The 18,450-nt window shown below is 40.9% G+C and overlaps 1 protein-coding gene across 8 annotated transcripts in view; it reads left to right on the forward strand.

Moving 5' to 3' along the window:
- SLC4A10 (solute carrier family 4 member 10) overlaps positions 1-18,450 on the forward strand; it is a 360,367-nt gene that overhangs the window by 254,820 nt on the left and 87,097 nt on the right. For 6 of the 8 annotated variants that reach the window (XM_075117879.1, XM_048869227.2, XM_048869225.2 and 3 more), the window contains one exon: positions 5,857-6,017. The exons of the other annotated variants lie outside the window; for them this stretch is intronic. In XM_075117879.1, the coding sequence (XP_074973980.1) occupies positions 5,857-6,017 (161 nt within the window). The remainder of the gene's footprint in view (positions 1-5,856; positions 6,018-18,450) is intronic. 8 annotated transcript variants of the gene reach the window in all.

Here is an 18,450-nt window from a genome sequence, read left to right on the forward strand (position 1 = left end):
GCGTGGATTTTGAACACTCCAAAATCTGTATTTCTGTTTTTATTTAGCCCACTATAAAAGAATGGGAAAACTTGGATCCAGGCCTGGGTTAGGATTTCTAAACCTTTTATGTTCCTGAAGTTTGGCGATAAAGTCAGGGGCTTGATAAAGACCCAACTCTGGATTATTATCCGCCCTTTTCCTTTTTTTAAAAAAAAAAAACCCACCAGATACATTTGCATAAAGATTAGGTCTTTCTTCCTTTTAGAGTTTCTGTTACTGATGCTTATTCCTTGTTTTAAGTAATAATCTCCCGACATGGTTAACAAGTATCACATGAGGTAGTGTATCCAACTCAAAATATAGAGAAGAAAATCAATTCAGGAAGCATTTCTTAGAAGAGATGGGACACTCCACTCAGAGAATGGCATCAGCAGTGTTGTGCTACTGTAGCATGCATCAGAACCATTAACTAGTAGTGCAAGATGAAATCTTAAGAAATAAAGATCATGTTTTCATACAAATATTTTTAGTACTAAAAACAGATTGACTTGGATACGATCACTGACATATATGGAAAACTGCTGAAAGACCAGACACATAGGATAATGACACAATGGTAAATGACACGGGGTGAACAGTGAGATGGCAAAATTTGGAGATGATACAACATTACTAAAGATAGTTAAGACACAGGCAGACTGAGAAGAGCTACAAAAGGATCTCTCAAAAGTGGGTGACTGGGCAACAAAATGGCAGATGAAATTTAATGTTGATAAATGCAAAGTAATGCACATTGGAAAGCATAATCCCAACTATACATATAAAATGATGGGATCTAAATTAGCTGTTCCCACCCAAGAAAGAGCTCTTGGAGTCATTGTGGATAGTTCTCTGAAAACATCTACTCAATGTGCAGTGGCAGTCAAAAAACCAAACAGAATGCTGGGAATAATTAAGAAAGGAGTAGATAATAGGACAGAAAATACCATGTTGCCTCTATATAAATCCATGGTACGCCCACATCTTGAGTAGTGTGTGCAGATGTGGCCAGCCCATCTCAAAAACAATATATTGGAATGGGAAAAGGTTCAGAAAAGGGCAACAAAAATTATTAGGGGTATGGAATAGCTTCCGTATGAGGAGAGATTAATAAGACTGGGGCTTTTCAGCTTGGAAAAGAGATGGCTAAGGGGAGATATGATTGAGGTCTATAAAATCATGACTGGTGTAGAGAAAGTAGATAAGGAAGTGTTATTTACTAATTCTCATAACACAAGGACTAGGGGTTCACCAAATGAAATTAATAGGCAGCAGGTTTGAAACAAATAAAAGGAAGTATTTCTTCACACAACACACAGTCAACCTGTGGAACTTCTTGCCAGAGGATGTTGTGAAGGCCAAGACCATAACAGGGTTAAAAAAAGAACTAGATAAATTAATGGAGGATAAGTCCATCAATGGCTATTAGCCAGGATGGGCAGGGATGGTGTCCCTAGCCTCTGTTTGCCAGAAGCTGGGAATGAGCGACAGGGGATGGGTCACTTGATGATTACCTGCTCTGTTCATTCCCTCTGGGCACCTGGCACTGGCCACTGTCGGAAGACAGGATACTGGGCAAGATGGACCTTTGGTCTGACCCAGTAGGGCTGTTCTTATGTTCTTAAATAAACCACCCAAAATGCAAATATCCAGGAAGAAGAATCCTGGAAAGCAGTAATGTTAAAAGTGTCTTGGACAACAGATTAGAATGAGTATCTGATGTAATAGGGCAGCAAACGCAGAGGCACCACTTCATTGAGTAGAGGTAAAAGTCTCTTCTGATATAGTTCTGGTGTGACTGGGCCTAGGCTATTGAGTTTATTTCTGGATACATCATTACAGAGAGATACTGATTTACAAAAGAAGATTCTAAGAGATAGGAGATATAAGAAATATTTTTGATGCCATTATATAACAAGAAGGACCAACGCAAAATGCAGATCTTCCTAAACTGCAGACTAGTTATAAAAGAGACAAAGGGCAAACTAGTTTTCATGAGATACTCTGAAAGCAAAAGACACCAGGCAGAATGTGATTGAACATGCGGTATAGAATGCTAAATCTGATCTCAAATACGTTATGAAGAGTTTCGCCAATCCCAGGGAATATGGAATATTACAGTTTTCACATAAAGTTTTACCACATCATATGATTTTTTCTGACAGTGTTTGATTCAACTGGTGTAATTTTGTGTGGGAAAAGTACACTTGTTTGAAAACCATTGCTTTGGACTCATCTAGAAAAGCAATAATTGCAAGTTGAAAATGAAATCTTAACACAATATTCTGTTGTGAAACAGAATGTCAACTGTACCTTGATATAATCATGTGCGACCAATCGCTAACTGTAAAATCATAGAATCCATCAAATTTATAATGACAAACAATAGTTAATATTGGCATTTTAGTGTTTGGGTTGTTTGGTTCTAAGTCACCAAGCCTGTTTTATCAAGTCAATGTTCATTATAGAGAACACCAAATACTACCCATCTACCCATTCCTTAATCAGAAAACATAAAAAGCTGAACAGCCCAGGGCATACTTAGGAGAAATGTGCCAAAGAGTGTACTCAATTTACATCATGTTCTGTGTGTATGCTGTTTTTGTTTCATGTCCGATGCAGGCCTTAAGGGAGTTTGGCATTTAATTTTGAAAAGGTGTCTCAGAAGACCAAAAGCCTGGAATACTATAGATGCCTGTGGGTTGTGTCTCAGAAAATAGTATATTGATCCTTAGGTGCAGAAAAAATCAGTAGAAAACCACCACCTCATGGCTGGTATCATATGAAGATTAACATTGCCTAGGGCACTCACGAGAAAGTGTTGGGTGATCAAAGATAGGCAATGAAGCAGAATAGTTTGCATTCAATTTCCACGTTATGATTAAACCACTACCTCTGCAACTATAATTGCAAATGTTATCATTTTTATGGCCTCTTGAACAGAAATAGATCTTTTCAGCCCCTTTCCTCTATCCTCATTAGACATTTAATTTTAAAAGTATCCCCCCAATTTAACTGAGTGTTGAAGGAAACACTCAGGTACACTTACTCCAAAACATAGTATCTTGGCTTCAAATAGTGTTTCTACAAGTGAAGCACTAGCTAGCAGGAGTAGCTAATTAACTTCAGGTTCCCCCAAGATTGTGTCAGAAGCTTAACTGATGAGGCCTGAAACACAAAACAGGCAGTTTCATTTTCTGAATAACTTCTGTGTGTGAAATTCAGCCATCTACAGAGCATCAGTCCAAGACTCATGAAACATTCAAGTGATTACAGGTTTAAGTGGGAATTAAATAAGACATAGGCCCTGGATTAGCCCCATCGACATAAGGATGAATTTCACGCACAGAAGGTATTTTGAAAATGAAATTAAATAGCCTGTTTCCTTTTTCAGGTTTTATTCCATTAAACTTCAGAACCAATCTCCCTTCGTAGTGTTGCGGTGGAATATACTAATGCAAACACTTGAGAACTGCATGCTTTGTTAATCTCACCTCAGTCAGGAGTCAAGTGATAGCACAGGGAATCCTGACACCAAAAACTAGTTTTGTTTGGTTAAAGGAAGGCTTTGCATAATAACTTTTTCATGGCACAGGAAACTCTTAAAACATTTTAGGGTGGTTGGTCCTCACAAAGAATTTATATTGCAAAGAGCGGTCTTCTTTTGGAAGAGGTGCAGTAAGGATTTGCCTCTCGCACTCTCCTCCTTCCCCGCTCCTCAGTTTGAACTCTGTTATGTCTATATACAAGGTGTAAGGTAGTGGGGAAATAGGACTCTTATTTATAAGACTAATGACAAAATAGAATGTCATATAGTACGGAGAGAGTTTGGGTCATATTTTCTTCTGGTGTCACTCCACTGAAGTAATTACAGTGAAACCAGCAGAGAATTTGGCTGTTTATATATATTAAAAAATGCGGATGTGCAATTCAAATTTTCATTAGATGGCTAACAGAGTGTTTTGGGGAGAGATAGTGTAGCAGTCTAGGACTTTTTTTCCCCTAAAGTGTTTACTAGTTTCTTGTCTCTTGTCCAGACTTTCTTCTTATAGGCAGAGCTGATAGTGTTGGCTAATACTTTCCATATTTTCAGTTTCTTATAACTTTCCCAAACTCTAACCATTCTGGCTGAAATTTCCCATACTAGGTGTCTGCCTCAGGCTGAATTTTGTTTGAAAAGTTTCAGCTATAATAGTTCAGGTGCTCTCAAGAATGAAATTAGAGGAAACATTTTTGCCCATGTTAAAAAATTCTTAGTCATTTCATTGAGAAGGTCTGGTACCTCTGTTCTTTTGAGCAAAGTAGTTTAAATTTGGCTGGGGGACACTTTTTGTGTCAGAGATGTAAGTTTTGCTGTCCATGTGGAAATCCACTCAAATTTGGCCAAGTTTTAAGCCTTTGGAAAATCCCACTTTGCATATGCTCAGTAGAGACTTGTTAAAGTTTAGAAGTTAAGTTCTGTGACTATTTCCTCTATACTTGGCATGGTCCAGCCTGAAGGTGCAGCGGGCTGAGCAGGACTTTCTCTGCAAATGCTGCTATTGGCTGATGTGAGCCACTGTGACAAAGTATACTGTAACTGTATGCAGGGAGACTGTTTCCTGTGATTTGCTGGTGACCAGGCAGCATAGAGGAGAAAGAGGGAGTAACTTGACTGGAATGTAGCGGGGGAAGCGTGAGGAGTGAGGTGTGGGGAGGGCATGGAGGGAAGAGACGAATGGATTACAAGATCTGGGATGCGGTGGTCAGTGGAGGTGGGGAGTGGGACAGGAGTTGGATAGGAGCAGAGGGAGAGGAGGAGGTTGGAGGGGCATATAGGTGCAGAGGGAGACTAGAGCAGGAGCCAGGGAATGGAGATGTGAAGGACCAGAGAGGGACTGACGCATGAGTTGGGGGAGTTGGACAGCAGAAGAAAGAGAGGGGGCAGGAGCCAAGGCATTGGGTGATGGATAGAACCAGAGATGGTGGAGGGCAGGACCTGGGAGAGTTGGATAGGAGAAGAGGGTGGAAGGTAGGAGCCTGGGATGGGGTTGGATAGGAGCAAAGTGGGTAGTAGATAGGAACAGGGGGAGAGGGAGCAGGAGCTGTCTGTGTATGTGTAGGGGGATGGGATGATGTATAGGAACAAAGTGGGGCTGGGGCAGGACAGACAGGAATGGGGGGCAGAAGCAGGTTTGGCAGGGGGACATGGGCAGAAGAGTATATAACCACTAGAGCATGTTCCAAAACTTGAAAATGAACCCAGAAGTCCTGAGTCCCTACATTCTTCTGCTGCCAGCAAATAGTCGTGAATCCACTGACAAAGCATATGTCTCATCCCTCTCTTGTGCCTGGGCTATGTAGAGTATAACAGCCTACTATTGCTACCAGTTACTTCATTAGCTCAAGTAGCGGAGATCTGTTCTGTTGAGTGTTAGTATCGCTCTGCATGATGGAATTTCTGGGTTTTTTTTTTCAGTTTACTTTTTTCAAGGATTTATATTGATTCTGTAGCAGTTCTTTACCACTACACATTCCCAGAGTTTATCAATGATTCTGACACACAAAGCAGTTTTAGCCATGATAGGTCATTATCCAAAGTTGCACAAAACAAAACATGTTATGTTATTTTTTATCTGCTTTCCCCTTCAACTCTCAGGATGAAATAAATGTTCAACAAATGGTATGGGACAAAATTGCTGGGGGGGGGAGGGAATGTTCTCATGTTTCCTGCAAACAACAGAGAGTAAAATAAAACCAAACAAAATATTTGATAGGGTCCATTGAATATGCATGAAAATAATTCACTTTTCATTTCCTATATATAAAGGCTTACTAAGCTGTTTGTTTGCATAGATGGTTGAAGTTTGAAGAAGATGTAGAGGATGGTGGAGAGCGATGGAGCAAACCATACGTTGCCACTCTGTCACTTCATAGCTTGTTTGAGTTGAGAAGTTGTATCCTGAATGGTACAGTTCTACTGGACATGAGAGCTAATTCTTTAGAAGAAATTGCAGGTATACTGATGTTTTATACCAATAACTTATCATGATAAATATTAATGTTGGAAACTAAAGTATGTATCACTTATCAGAGAGCTTTTGCATAAAAATCAGCTGTATGTAGAAACATTTTCTATAAATATTTTACATGTATAAAAATATCTAAAATTGGAGTTGAGCAGTATTGTAGTAAGATATTTTATAGCTAACTTTGCATAAGTTGTAGGTGTTTAATCAGAGTGGATGTGTTCTCTACTCCACTTCTGCCACCACACATTCAAAATGATATATGTACTAAGTTCCACAAATTAAAGCCATTTTTGAGATGGCTGATCACAAACAGACAAATCATCTTAAACATTCCTTAAAGCATCAACAGTTTTCCACCATGCTGAAATAACACACAACCAGCTGAATGGGCTCTTTCCCAAATTTACAAATATGCATCTTTGGTTTGAGAACAAGATAGAGACATTTCAGCTGGTAGTGTATATTTTCTAGGAAGTTGTAGATACCTTAGAATGAAAGTGGCTTTTTTAATTATAATGCTCCCATCATTGTATAGGAAACATCTGTAGGATGCAAAGTGTCCTGGCACCTGCTCAATGGTATAATGTTTATGTGCAGCCTCACAGGAAACATTTCAGATTATAGGCCTTTAACCCAATTCTCACTGTGTTGATGCTCTTCATGGGGAGATACAGTCACAACTCTCATAACAGCTTTAGGGAGTTTCATTTACGATTCCCTTCTATACTGCTAGGAAAATTCAGCCCTCTGTAACTTCATAACTACATACCTAGTACATGAGCATGCTGAACTGGGTAAGGAGGGAATGGACTGGGAAGAAACGCAGAAATTGTACAATTCACATAAGTTTCACTTGGGGGGAAAGAGGAGAAAACTGAAGTTTTTTGAGTTTGAAAGACCACATTTTCTACAAGTCAGGGCAATCCTAGATTGAATTTACTCGGGGGGTAATTATGTAATAGCAGGGGATCACAGTGGAAAACTAAAATATTCAAAAAATGTCAGATGTTTGTGAGTAGACAATAAAAGGCTAGGGACAATAGGTTTAGAACAGAAGGACCCAAGAATGGCCATGAAATATGTTGAGATTCGGAGTTTCCCCCCTAACTCAATCCCTTGATGCTTGGGCTGGCAGAGGTTGGAACATCATGGAGAAAGCACGATCACCTTTTGGAGCACTTCTTGTCATGTTTGTGTGATTCCATCTGGCTGATGCTTGGAGCAGAGGAATCTGCAAGATAGAATCATTGAAATTATACAGATCCAGAAGTCCATCATCCTGCCACTGAAAAATTAAATAACTGCTAAAATATTCAGCAGTTATCAGCCAGAAATGTGTACCTGTGACAGTTCTTGGGTTACCCAGGAGTCAGGACTGTGGGTCTCCTTGTTGCCTTCTGGCACTGCCAGCATTCTTCTTTGGGCTAATGCCAGACCTTCTTTCACCAGGCAAATTAACAAACCCCAAACTCTTTTGAATCATTTCCCTGTGATATCCAGCCCCTGACATTGGCTCCTCACAGAATTTCCAGAGCCAAAGGTGCAGTATGCTCCAGTTCACCAGTTGTACCTTAAACCACTGCTCCTGTAACTCACACAGTATTTGTGAGCACTTATAGTAAAGCAAAAGAAGGTTTATTTAAGAAAGAATAAAGATTTAATTAGAAACAAGAGAGTGATGGAAACAATTAGTTGCAATAAAGAACAAAATCATAAAATCAAACCTGGGTCTACACTTATCAATATTTCCTATCCAGTAAAGTAGATTCCCCCCCAAACCTCCAAAGCTCAGTTTGTTGCAGAGCTGGCTGGTTTCTCAAGAATCAGGACCCAAATGTTCATGAAAGCATCCCCTCACATGGCATTGAGAGTCTTGACAAGTGAAGAGATTTCTGTAGATACTTTACATGTTACTCTTTATGTATAAATATCCAGTTAGACATGTGTTTGGTGTAGTGAGTTTGTCATATCTGAGGTGAGAGCTGCTTGCAAAGAACAGGGGGCCCATTGCCAAGGAGTCTCTGTATTACACAACCATCTCCCACCTCCATTTCCCTCAAAGACTATGCATTTCATCCTACTTCAGAGGTGAGAGTCAGGCACAGGGAGAAGGAATAGAGGGTTTCAGGCCCTCAAAAGAGAAAAATTAGAGACACAAAACACCCATTATGAGAACATTTACAGCAAAAGAATAGTATAAAAAATTATGAGAGCTTAAAACTTACATTAATTTACTTGAGAGTTCAAAATGGGAGATGGTACCTGTAAGCAGGGTCTGAATGAATGCTTCCCTGATAGCTAGCTGGGAGGGAAGAGACTATGGGTGTGTTTATTTAAATACAGTTTACTCCTGCTGTTTACATATTCATCATTTACAGCTGTGTCAAAGGATCAACTTTGGCTGGTGTTGGGTACAAATGACCTTAGTACTGAATGCAGGGGTAGTGAAATATGGTTACCAATGTTGTAATTATTGTAGGAATACAGGAAAGTAGGACAGTGCTTAACCTGTCCCATATGAGGGGAGGCACCCTCAGTTGAAAGAATCTCATTAAGCAGGGGCTTGAATGTCAGAGTTCTGTGAAAGTAAAGGGGTGGAGGGAAAGACAGAAGTCCTGGTGTTCTGGCCAGGAGGCTGCACGACTCCCCTCTCCCACCCCCCAGGTATCCTCTTTAGACTGGCTTTAACCTGTTCTTCCTCCCTATTCAAAGAATAGAGCTAAATAGGCTTCATTAGGAGCCTCTTTTGTTATTTTAATTGCTCAGTCAGAGTTGAAACCAGTTGTGGTAGGACTGTGTTTCTACCCTGCCTGCGAAGAGCCAAAATCACTTGAGCTGGGGCAGAGTTTCTGCCCAGCCTGCAAAAGAGCTGAAAATGACTGAGAGACTGATGTGCAGTGGTCACAGCAGAATGTGACTGACAGTCAGCTGGCGAATGAGTGACCAGCAGGGAAGCAGCAGAGAGGCGCAATGAACGGCCAGCAGGCTGGCGGCGGAGAGGCGTGCGTGGTGAGAGCAGTGAGCAGGTGGCCAGTGAGCAGCCAGCTGAGCGAGTAAGATGCCTCTTTACCCCCAACCCAGGATAGGAGGTGATCTCTGCAGATGCACCTCTGAACACTAGGTCTGCACTGACCAAGGACAGCAACAGTGAGTGGGGTGCAGAGAAGGGTCGGGCATATGAAAGGGATTTTTGGGTTGCTGGACTTAAGCACCTGAGGGGAAAAGGGCACTGCCCAACCTACCTGGACGTGGATCTTTTACTCATGGTTTATGTTTATGAACCCTGTTTACACTGTTTTCCCAAATTAGCTCAGAGTTACTTCCCTCCTTTTATTAAAAGTTTCTTTTCTACGCTTGGACTCTGTGCTTGCAAGTGGGGAAGTATTGCCTCTGAGGCTCACAGGGGTGGTGTGTAATTTTCCCAGGTTACTGGGTGGGGGCTCAAGCTGGTTCTGTGTTGATCGATGGAAAGGAACCTCTAGATATTGAACCCGGCCCTGGTTGCTGCTGACTCCACCTGGGGGAAGGGTTACATACCTTTTGTTTGATATAAAGGTAGAAAAGTAATAGTGAGGAAACTTTGCCTCACACACCAGAAGAGAGTTTAAAGGAATTGGATTTACATACAGTGAGTAACGTATTTAAGGTCAGATAAGCTTCATCATAGTAATCTGAATGAGGCAACAGGGGAGATGTTGCACATAGGGTCAGCTCTTACAGAGACATTAAAGTTGGTTGGGATAGGTGTGGCTGCTCCCCACAGCAGGCACCCTTCTCAAACTTGTGTGTCAAAGTGGTGCGAGATATTGTAAACCCAGTCTACAGTATCTTACCCCTTCTGTGGTAAGGATCCCATTCTTCCAGGGGCTGAATAAGAATGTCAGGATTTGGCTTAATAATGATAAAAGATGGATGTGAGGGACTGAAGTGAGACTGGCAGTTTGCTAGGACAAAGGGGTAAGCCAATGTGGTGTCTTATTACTATGTGTAACAAAACTTATTAATTTTTTATCAAGAGGATCACTTGCCTACCACCCAGTTTTACTGTTCTGATTGCTAGCACTATCTCACTCAGGCTGGAAAAACCCGGTGGTCAGCCTCAATTACGGCAATGCCCAGTCTTGGGAATGGTTTCTTATTGATGAACTAGAAGTGTCAGTCAGTCAGTCAGTCAATCCATCTCTCTAATGAAGTAAGTGTTCCACTCCAAAATAAATTTCTTCATGAACTTTGATGAAGTAACATTGAGCATTATGGAATTTTTTTGCCAGCTTTCTGACGATGTCTGATAGCAAGACCACAATGCATTTGTGTTTGTAGTCTCTGGAGCACTAGTTGCTGTCAGTTCTCCTTTTCTTTGTTGTATTCTTGAAACTTTAGAAGTCACAACATTAGTTTGTTCTGAGACCATTTTCTCAGGTAATTGGTCCATTAACTTGTCTTTTGGTACAGGATTTTGATTAAGGGTTGTAATGTAATTTTTTGCATTTCCAAAATCTTTTGACTCACTTAGAAAAAGTTTCAGAGTAGCAGCCATGTTAGTCTGTATCCGCAAAAAGAAAAGGAGGACTTGTGGCACCTTAGAGACTAACAAATTTATTTGAGCATAAGCTTTCGTGAGCTACAGCTCACTTCATCGGATGCATTCTGTGGAAAATACAGTGGGGAGATTTATATACACAGAGAACATGAAACAATGGGTATTACCAAACACACTGTAAGGAGAGTGATCACTTAAGATGAGCTAATACCAGAAGAGTACCCAGAAGTTACCTACTACAGGACAGGCCCAACAAAGAAAATAATAGAACGCCACTAGCCATCACCTTCAGTCCCCAACTAAAACCTCTCCATGCAACCTCGGATGCATTCAGTGGAAAATACAGTGGGGAGATTTATATACACAGAGAACATGAAACAATGGGTGTAACCATACACACTATAACGAGAGTGATCAGGAAAGGTGAGCTATTGCTAGCAGGAGAGAAAAAAAACAACAACAACCCCTTTTGGTCTGTAATCGAGTGACCAAAGAGATTGAAGTGTTCTCCGACTGGTTTTTGAATGTTATAATTCTTGACGTCTGATTTGTGTCCGTTTATTCTTTTATGTAGAGACTATCCAGTTTGACCAATGTACATGGCAGAGGGGCATTGCTGGCACATGATGGCATATATCACATTGGTAGATGTGCAGGTGAACGAACCTCTGATAGTGTGGCTGATGTGATTAGACCCTATGATGGTGTCCCCTGAATAGATATGTGAACACAGTTGGCAACGGGCTTTGTTGCAAGGATAGGTTCCTGGGTTAGTGGTTCTGTTGTGTGGTGTGTGGTTGCTGGTGAGTATTTGCTTCAGGTTGGAGGGCTGTCTGTAAGCAAGGACTGGCCTGTCTCCCAAGATCTGTGAGAGTGATGGGTCGTCCTTCAGGATAGGTTGTAGATCCTTGATGATGCATTGGAGAGGTTTTAGTTGGGGACTGAAGGTGATGTCTAGTGGCGTTCTATTATTTTCTTTGTTGGGCCTGTCCTGTAGTAGGTAACTTCTGGGTACTCTTCTGGTATTAGCTCATCTTAAGTGATCACTCTCCTTACAGTGTGTTTGGTAATACCCATTGTTTCATGTTCTCTGTGTATATAAATCTCCCCACTGTATTTTCCACTGAATGCATCCGATGAAGTGAGCTGTAGCTCACGAAAGCTTATGCTCAAATAAATTTGTTAGTCTCTAAGGTGCCACAAGTACTCCTTTTCTTTTTGCGAATACAGACTAACACGGCTGCTACTCTGAAACCTGTCTTCTGGCTCTGTCAATCTGTTTCTTCACTTCAGCAGATGGGTATTGTAGTTGTAAGAACGCTTGATAGAGATCTTGTAGGTGTTTGTCTCTGTCTGAGGGGTTGGAGCAAATGCGGTTGTATCGCAGAGCTTGGCTGTAGACAATGGATCGTGTGGTGTGGTCTGAATGAAAGCTGGAAACATGTAGGTAGGCATAGCGGTCAGTAGGTTTCTGGTATAGGGTGGTGTTTATGTGACCATTGCTTATTAGCACCGTAGTGTCCAGGAAGTGGATCTCTTGTGTGGACTGGTCCAGGCTGAGGTTGATGGTGGGAAGGAAATTGTTGAACTCATGGTGGAATTCCTCAAGGGCTTCTTTTCCATGGGTCCAGATGATGAAGATGTCATCAATGGAGCGCAAGTAGAGTAGGGGTGCTAGAGGACGAGAGCTGAGGAAGCGTCGTTCTAAATCAGCCATAAAAATGTTGGCATACTGTGGGGCCATGCGGATACCCATGGGAGTGCCGCTGATTTGAAGGTATACATTCTCCCCAAATGTGAAATAGCTATGGGTGAGGACAAAGTCACAAAGTTCAGCCACCAGGTTTGCCGTGACATTATCGGGGATACTATTCCTGACGGCTTGTAGTCCATCTTTGTGTGGAATGTTGGTGTAGAGGGCTTCTACATCCATAGTGGCCAGGATGGTGTTTTCAGGAAGATCACCAATGGATTGTAGTTTCCTCAGGAAATCAGTGGTGTCTCGAAATCAGCAGCACTGCCATGGGTACCCGCTTGGCCCCACAGTATGCCAACATTTTTATGGCTGACTTAGAACAACGCTTCTTCAGCTCTCATCCCCTAAAGACTGGGAGTGGATGGGTCATTACACAAAGTAAAACTATTTCCCCATGTTTATTTCCTCCCCCCCACCCCCCGCTGTTCCTCAGACATTCTTTTCAACTGCTGGAAATGGCCCACCTTGATTATCACTACAAAAGTTCCCCGTCCCCCCCGCCCCGCTCTCCTGCTGGTAATAGCTCACCTTACCTGATCACTCTCGTTACAGTGTGTATGGTAACACCCAGTGTTTCATGTTCTCTGTGTATATAAATCTCCCCACTGTATTTTCCACTGCATGCATCCGATGAAGTGAGCTGTAGCTCACGAAAGCTTAAGCTCAGATAAATTTGTTAGTCTCTAAGGTGCCACAAGTTCCCCTTTTCTTTTTGCTTAGAAAAAGTTTTTTGTTTGTTCTCAGAACTTTCCCAAAACCTATATATAACCTAGGAGTGGCAGCTATCATTATTGATGTAGTTCTCCCTCATTTGGTATCTTTTCTGATACAAATAGTAGATTGTTATATTACAAGGTTTGATTGATTGCTGCTTTTAGAATCTGAAATTTTAACAGGCATCCTCCTGACTGTCTTTCTTAACTGCTTTGAACATGTTTTACCTCACTCTGAGGGTATTGTTCTGTAACTCAGATAGATTTGTGTCTTCCATGCTGTCTTGGGGTTTTCTGAAGAGATTTTTCGCTATTATAAATAAAGCTCGTAGCCCATTTGATTAGGGATGTCCTTCTATTATTGTTGTTTGAATTGCAGTAGTACTGGAAAGCCCCAATCAGGATCAAGCTTCATTGTGCTAGGCATGTTACAAACACACAGGAAGATAGGGTCCTGGCTCTTAAGAGGTTGCAAAAAGATGCAACAAATGAATGTGGCAAACAGAAAGGCTTGAGGAGGAAGAAGGAGGTTCAGCAGTAATAAGGTCAGATAGTTACATAGGCTTGCTGTGTATGCACACAACTCTGATATTTCCAATTAATAGGAAAGGGTTTTTTTCCTATATAAATAAAATAAGTCCCGGACTTGAAGTATAATGATGAAATCTGTACTTATCAGCAAAGTCTTTAAAGTCTATTTTACTAAATAATTGCCCATTATTAGTTGTTATAGTTCCACTTATGGTACACCACATCTTAGAAACATTGGTTTGATCCTAGAAATGACAGGAGTTCTGCTTGTATTGGATAATATTAACACTTATTAAAGTAAAGAAACAGTTCCTGGGTATCACAGAGCATCCCTAAATACAGAGGTCAGTCCCAACCTTTCCCTGCTGTCACAGGTTCTGTTGTCTGTTGGCATCATTTTCTTCAGAAAATTGTTCAATAGTTGCATTATTGCCTTCTACACATGATTATGCTTGGCCAGACAATGACCTTCACACTCATCATTTAGTTTTCTCAATGCTACCAGATACTTCCTGTGTTGCAAAACTTGTTTTCTTAAGGTAGAGGGTACTATGCACTTTGACTTTTAGTAACACTCCTCAGTTAACCTAAGTCCTTATCTTTGTCGTGCATAATTGGTTTCTGTGTTTTTTTTCCTGCTATTTCTACCTTTTTAATAACTTTGCATAGGATTTTAATAGTCTCACTATGGATAATTTTCCACATTATTCTATGTAAGACATGTCACTCTGATTTAACAAGTAAAATTGTTATATGCATATATTTTCAGTTTATTTGCCTGGAGACTGTATTATGCAAAAATGCTCGTGACAGTATATCTGCCATCAGAAACTTGCTGAAAATTCCTGCTTCAAATTACACTTTTATAAATGCAACAACAGTCTTTCTGTCCTTGAAGGAGTTTCGCTTAACCTGCATTGCTAGATTGTGATGAAGGGGTTTGTCTGCTTCAACCAAGACTTTTAATCCATATAAACACCTTATTTATTCATTGAAGCGTTAAACATCCAGAACATAGCCCTAGACCAGGGGTGGCCAACCTGAGCCTGAAAAGGAGCCAGAATTTACCAGTGTACATTGCCAAAGAGCCACAGTAGTACGTCAGCAACCCCACATCAGCTTCCCCCCGCCCTGCTCCCAGCCCACCGGCAGCTCCGCCGATCAGCACCGCCCCCTCCCTCCCTGGACTTCCCAATCAGCTATTTCATGGCTTGCAGGAGGCTTGGAGGGGAAGCAGCGAGGGCACAGCAGACTCAGGGGAGGGCATGGGAAGGGGTGGAGTAGGGGCAGGGCCTGTGGCAGAGCCAGAGGTTGAGCAGTGAGCACCCCCCGGCACATTGGAAAGTTGGCGCCTGTAGCTCCATCCCTGGAGTCGGTGCCTATACAAGGAGCCACCTATTAACTTCAGAAGAGCTGCAGGTGGCTGCAGAGCCACAGGTTGGCCATCCCTGCCCTAGACTCTTTCTCTATTTGAGTATACATTTTTAAAAGATCTTCTTAACATGCTTGAGATAAAATCGACAGGTGAACAATTACTTTAATGTTATTGCACGAAGATGGCTTTCAAAACATTTTGTGGTACATCCCTAGAAATTGTTAATTCTGCATTAAAATAATGTACCACTCATGATGGGAGTTTTCAAATGATCCCATTCTTCATTATGCTTTGTTTTGTATTCAAAATGTGTCCCTATTTAAAAAAATATCTGTAAGACTGTGAGCTTGTTGGGGCAGGGACCTGTCTATTTGTATCTGATGATTAAGTGCTATACATATCTGCAATGCTGTATACGGAAATAATATATTGTTGTTCTAGCTGGGTTTCCTGAGATGAATTTTCACATCAGGCATTGTAGGTCTTTCATATTGCATGTTCTTGCCATTACTCAATTTGCTATTCATTTTTCTTTGTCAGATTTTATTCATAGATTCATAGATATTTAGGTCAGAAGGGACCATTATGATCATCTATTATTATTCCCTCATTGAAAAGTACTTCACCCAGACTTGCAGACACATTTCTTTTACTTCAATTTTAAACCACCTTTACCTATATTTGAGTATAATACATAGTCTTTTGTCATGTATTGCTGGTGTAGCTCCCAGATTAATATATAGTCATTACACACTCTATACAAGAATTCCTTTGAACTGTAGTAGTCTATCGGTCACTTCTAATGCAGACCATATGGTCAAATGAAGTCTCAAGAATCTGTCATCCAAATAGTGAATTTTGGAACTTGTCTTTTCAAGAGGTATTTGCCAGAAGATAGTTGCAACATCTGATTTAGAGAACCACTTTACTATGTTGTTCTTCCCATTATTTCAGTTCAAATTGGCAGATAAAACTGTTCTCTTTTGATATTTTTATTTAGTTCCTTTGGATCCATGCAAATTCTCAGATTACCATCTGGTTTGTTGACAAACCACTGAATGAACCCAGAAGGTTCTAGCACTCAGCATATGATTCCATTTTCTGTTGTTTGGCTCAAAGACTTTTTGGTCAACCGTTAGTGATAGTACTTTCTTTGTTGCATAAATCTCTGGTCTTGCCATTTATTTTGGTTGTAGTCAGTGTGGTTTAGGGAAACAACAGACCCCTTCAAATAAATAAATTTATTCAGCATGACCTCTGTGTTGTCTATTAGCTTTTCAGTGACCTGCACACGTTATGTTTCAACTTTTCCATAATTTCAAATCCAGTATTGATTGTTAGCCCTTTTCTACTCTTACAAAAGTCAGCTTATGCACTATACCATTATATTCTTTAGGGAGTTCACATGTTTCTCACGCTGAAATTTTCTCTCTGTGTAATGGCTCAATCCTGTTAGTGAGGTCATTGGGCTTTGCAGGCCCTCAACCTCTCATGGCTGAGTGTGCAGTTTCACTGTTTTTGGTAATATCCTGTTAGGCTTTCAATCTGTGCAAATCTTGTTCTGCAAGTACGTTTGCTTGATTCTATGCGCCAATTTTCATTTACTTTTTGGTGCATTTTGGACTCCCCTTTCACATGCAACTTTCTTACTGAAAAACTGTTTCTCCGTCTGTGGTGGATTCATTTTACAAATCTAGGTTTTTCCCCCTAACATCACATGTTTGTAAAGAGGTTTTTTAATACAGCGTTTATGATACACATTACCACAAGCATGACATTGTCTGTGAACAAGCTACTTCGCACAGGTTTGGCACTGCCTTTGTCTTTAATTCTTTTATTCAGTATGCACCCTTTTCGCCAACCTGCTTTTGATTTTTGCTCACATTTGATCACCTCCAGATGCAAGCCTTCATCAAGTTGGCAAAGTTATGCTGCTTTGTCTAGGGGGTTAACTCAGTGTTTCTTAGCAACCTTTCAGTAACTACAATAGTCATGAATTAGGGAATCTCTCATATTTCCAAAATTACCTGATTGATGTTGAAACTTCAGTTCAGTTCCATTCAGTGGTCTAATTTTCCACCTTGTGCATGCAACCAAAACAAACAGTATTCACAAGCTTTGATTTTTGGGGGTTGCAAATACTTTTTTAATGCTCTAATGGAAACAAAGTATTGTCTCCATACAATATGGGATGCATGGTGTCTCATTGATACAGCCCTGAATTTCCTGGCACCATAGGAACAGCTCTGATGTTGTCACCAAGCTGTGAGCCAGGAGTTTGTCTCACTTTTACTTTCTGTGGACTTCGCTGCACTTATTATTGAGCAAAGCAACAGACTCCTACCCTAGTTCTACAGTATTCCTACTCCTGCACTTTCTCACAAACAGAAGTTGGTCCAATAAAAGATATTACTTCATCCACCTTGTCTCTCTCCTACCCTAGAAGGCAGCAAGTGTCATTCCCCCATTTTACACATCAGTAGCAGAGATGTTGAACAAAGTCCATTTGAGGGAAATTTGGGAGTAGAACCCAGCTTTTTAATCTACTTAGCCACACTGCTTCTCAGAATGAACATACCAAATATATGACAGGTTTCAGAGTAACAGCCGTGTTAGTCTGTATTCGCAAAAAGAACAGGAGTACTTGTGGCACCTTAGAGACTAACCAATTTATTTGAGCATAAGCTTTCGTGAGCTACAGCTCACACATCCAATGAAAGGTTTCAGAGTAACAGCCGTGTTAGTCTGTATTCGCAAAAAGAAAAGGAGTACTTGTGGCACCTTAGAGACTAACCAATTTATTTGAGCATGAGCTTTCGTGAGCTACAGCTCACTTCATCGGATGCATACCGTGGAAACTGCAGCAGACTTTATATATACACAGAGAATATGAAACAATACCTCCTCCCACCCCACTGTCTTGCTGGTAATAGCTTATCTAAAGTGATCATCAGGTAAGATAAGCTATTACCAGCAGGACAGTGGGGTGGGAGGAGGTATTGTTTCATATTCTCTGTGTATATATAAAGTCTGCTGCAGTTTCCACGGTATGCATCCGATGAAGTGAGCTGTAGCTCACGAAAGCTCATGCTCAAATAAATTGGTTAGTCTCTAAGGTGCCACAAGTACTCCTTTTCTTTTTACATCCAATGAAGTGAGCTGTAGCTCATGAAAGCTCATGCTCAAATAAATTGGTTAGTCTCTAAGGTGCCACAAGTACTCCTTTTTTTTATATCAAATATATGTTTTTAGCTAACCTGCTTATAACCACTATTGTAACTACTAGACACACTCCCCTCCTTGAGCCAGAGACAGAACTCAGTAATCCTCATCTCCAACATTCTGCTGCTGTCTAGTAAATAGTTGTGTAACTCACTGGGAAAGTGTATGTCTCATCCCCCTCCAGTGGCTGATCAAACTAGAGAGTAACAGCTCAAGTGGTAGAGGTCTGGGATGGGGATTTAGGTCATAGGTTCAAATCCTGCTGACAATCCATGCAGGAA

Source organism: Caretta caretta, chromosome 11 (genome assembly GCF_965140235.1).
Source record: "Caretta caretta isolate rCarCar2 chromosome 11, rCarCar1.hap1, whole genome shotgun sequence".
In the NCBI taxonomy this organism is placed as follows: Eukaryota; Metazoa; Chordata; order Testudines; family Cheloniidae; genus Caretta; species Caretta caretta.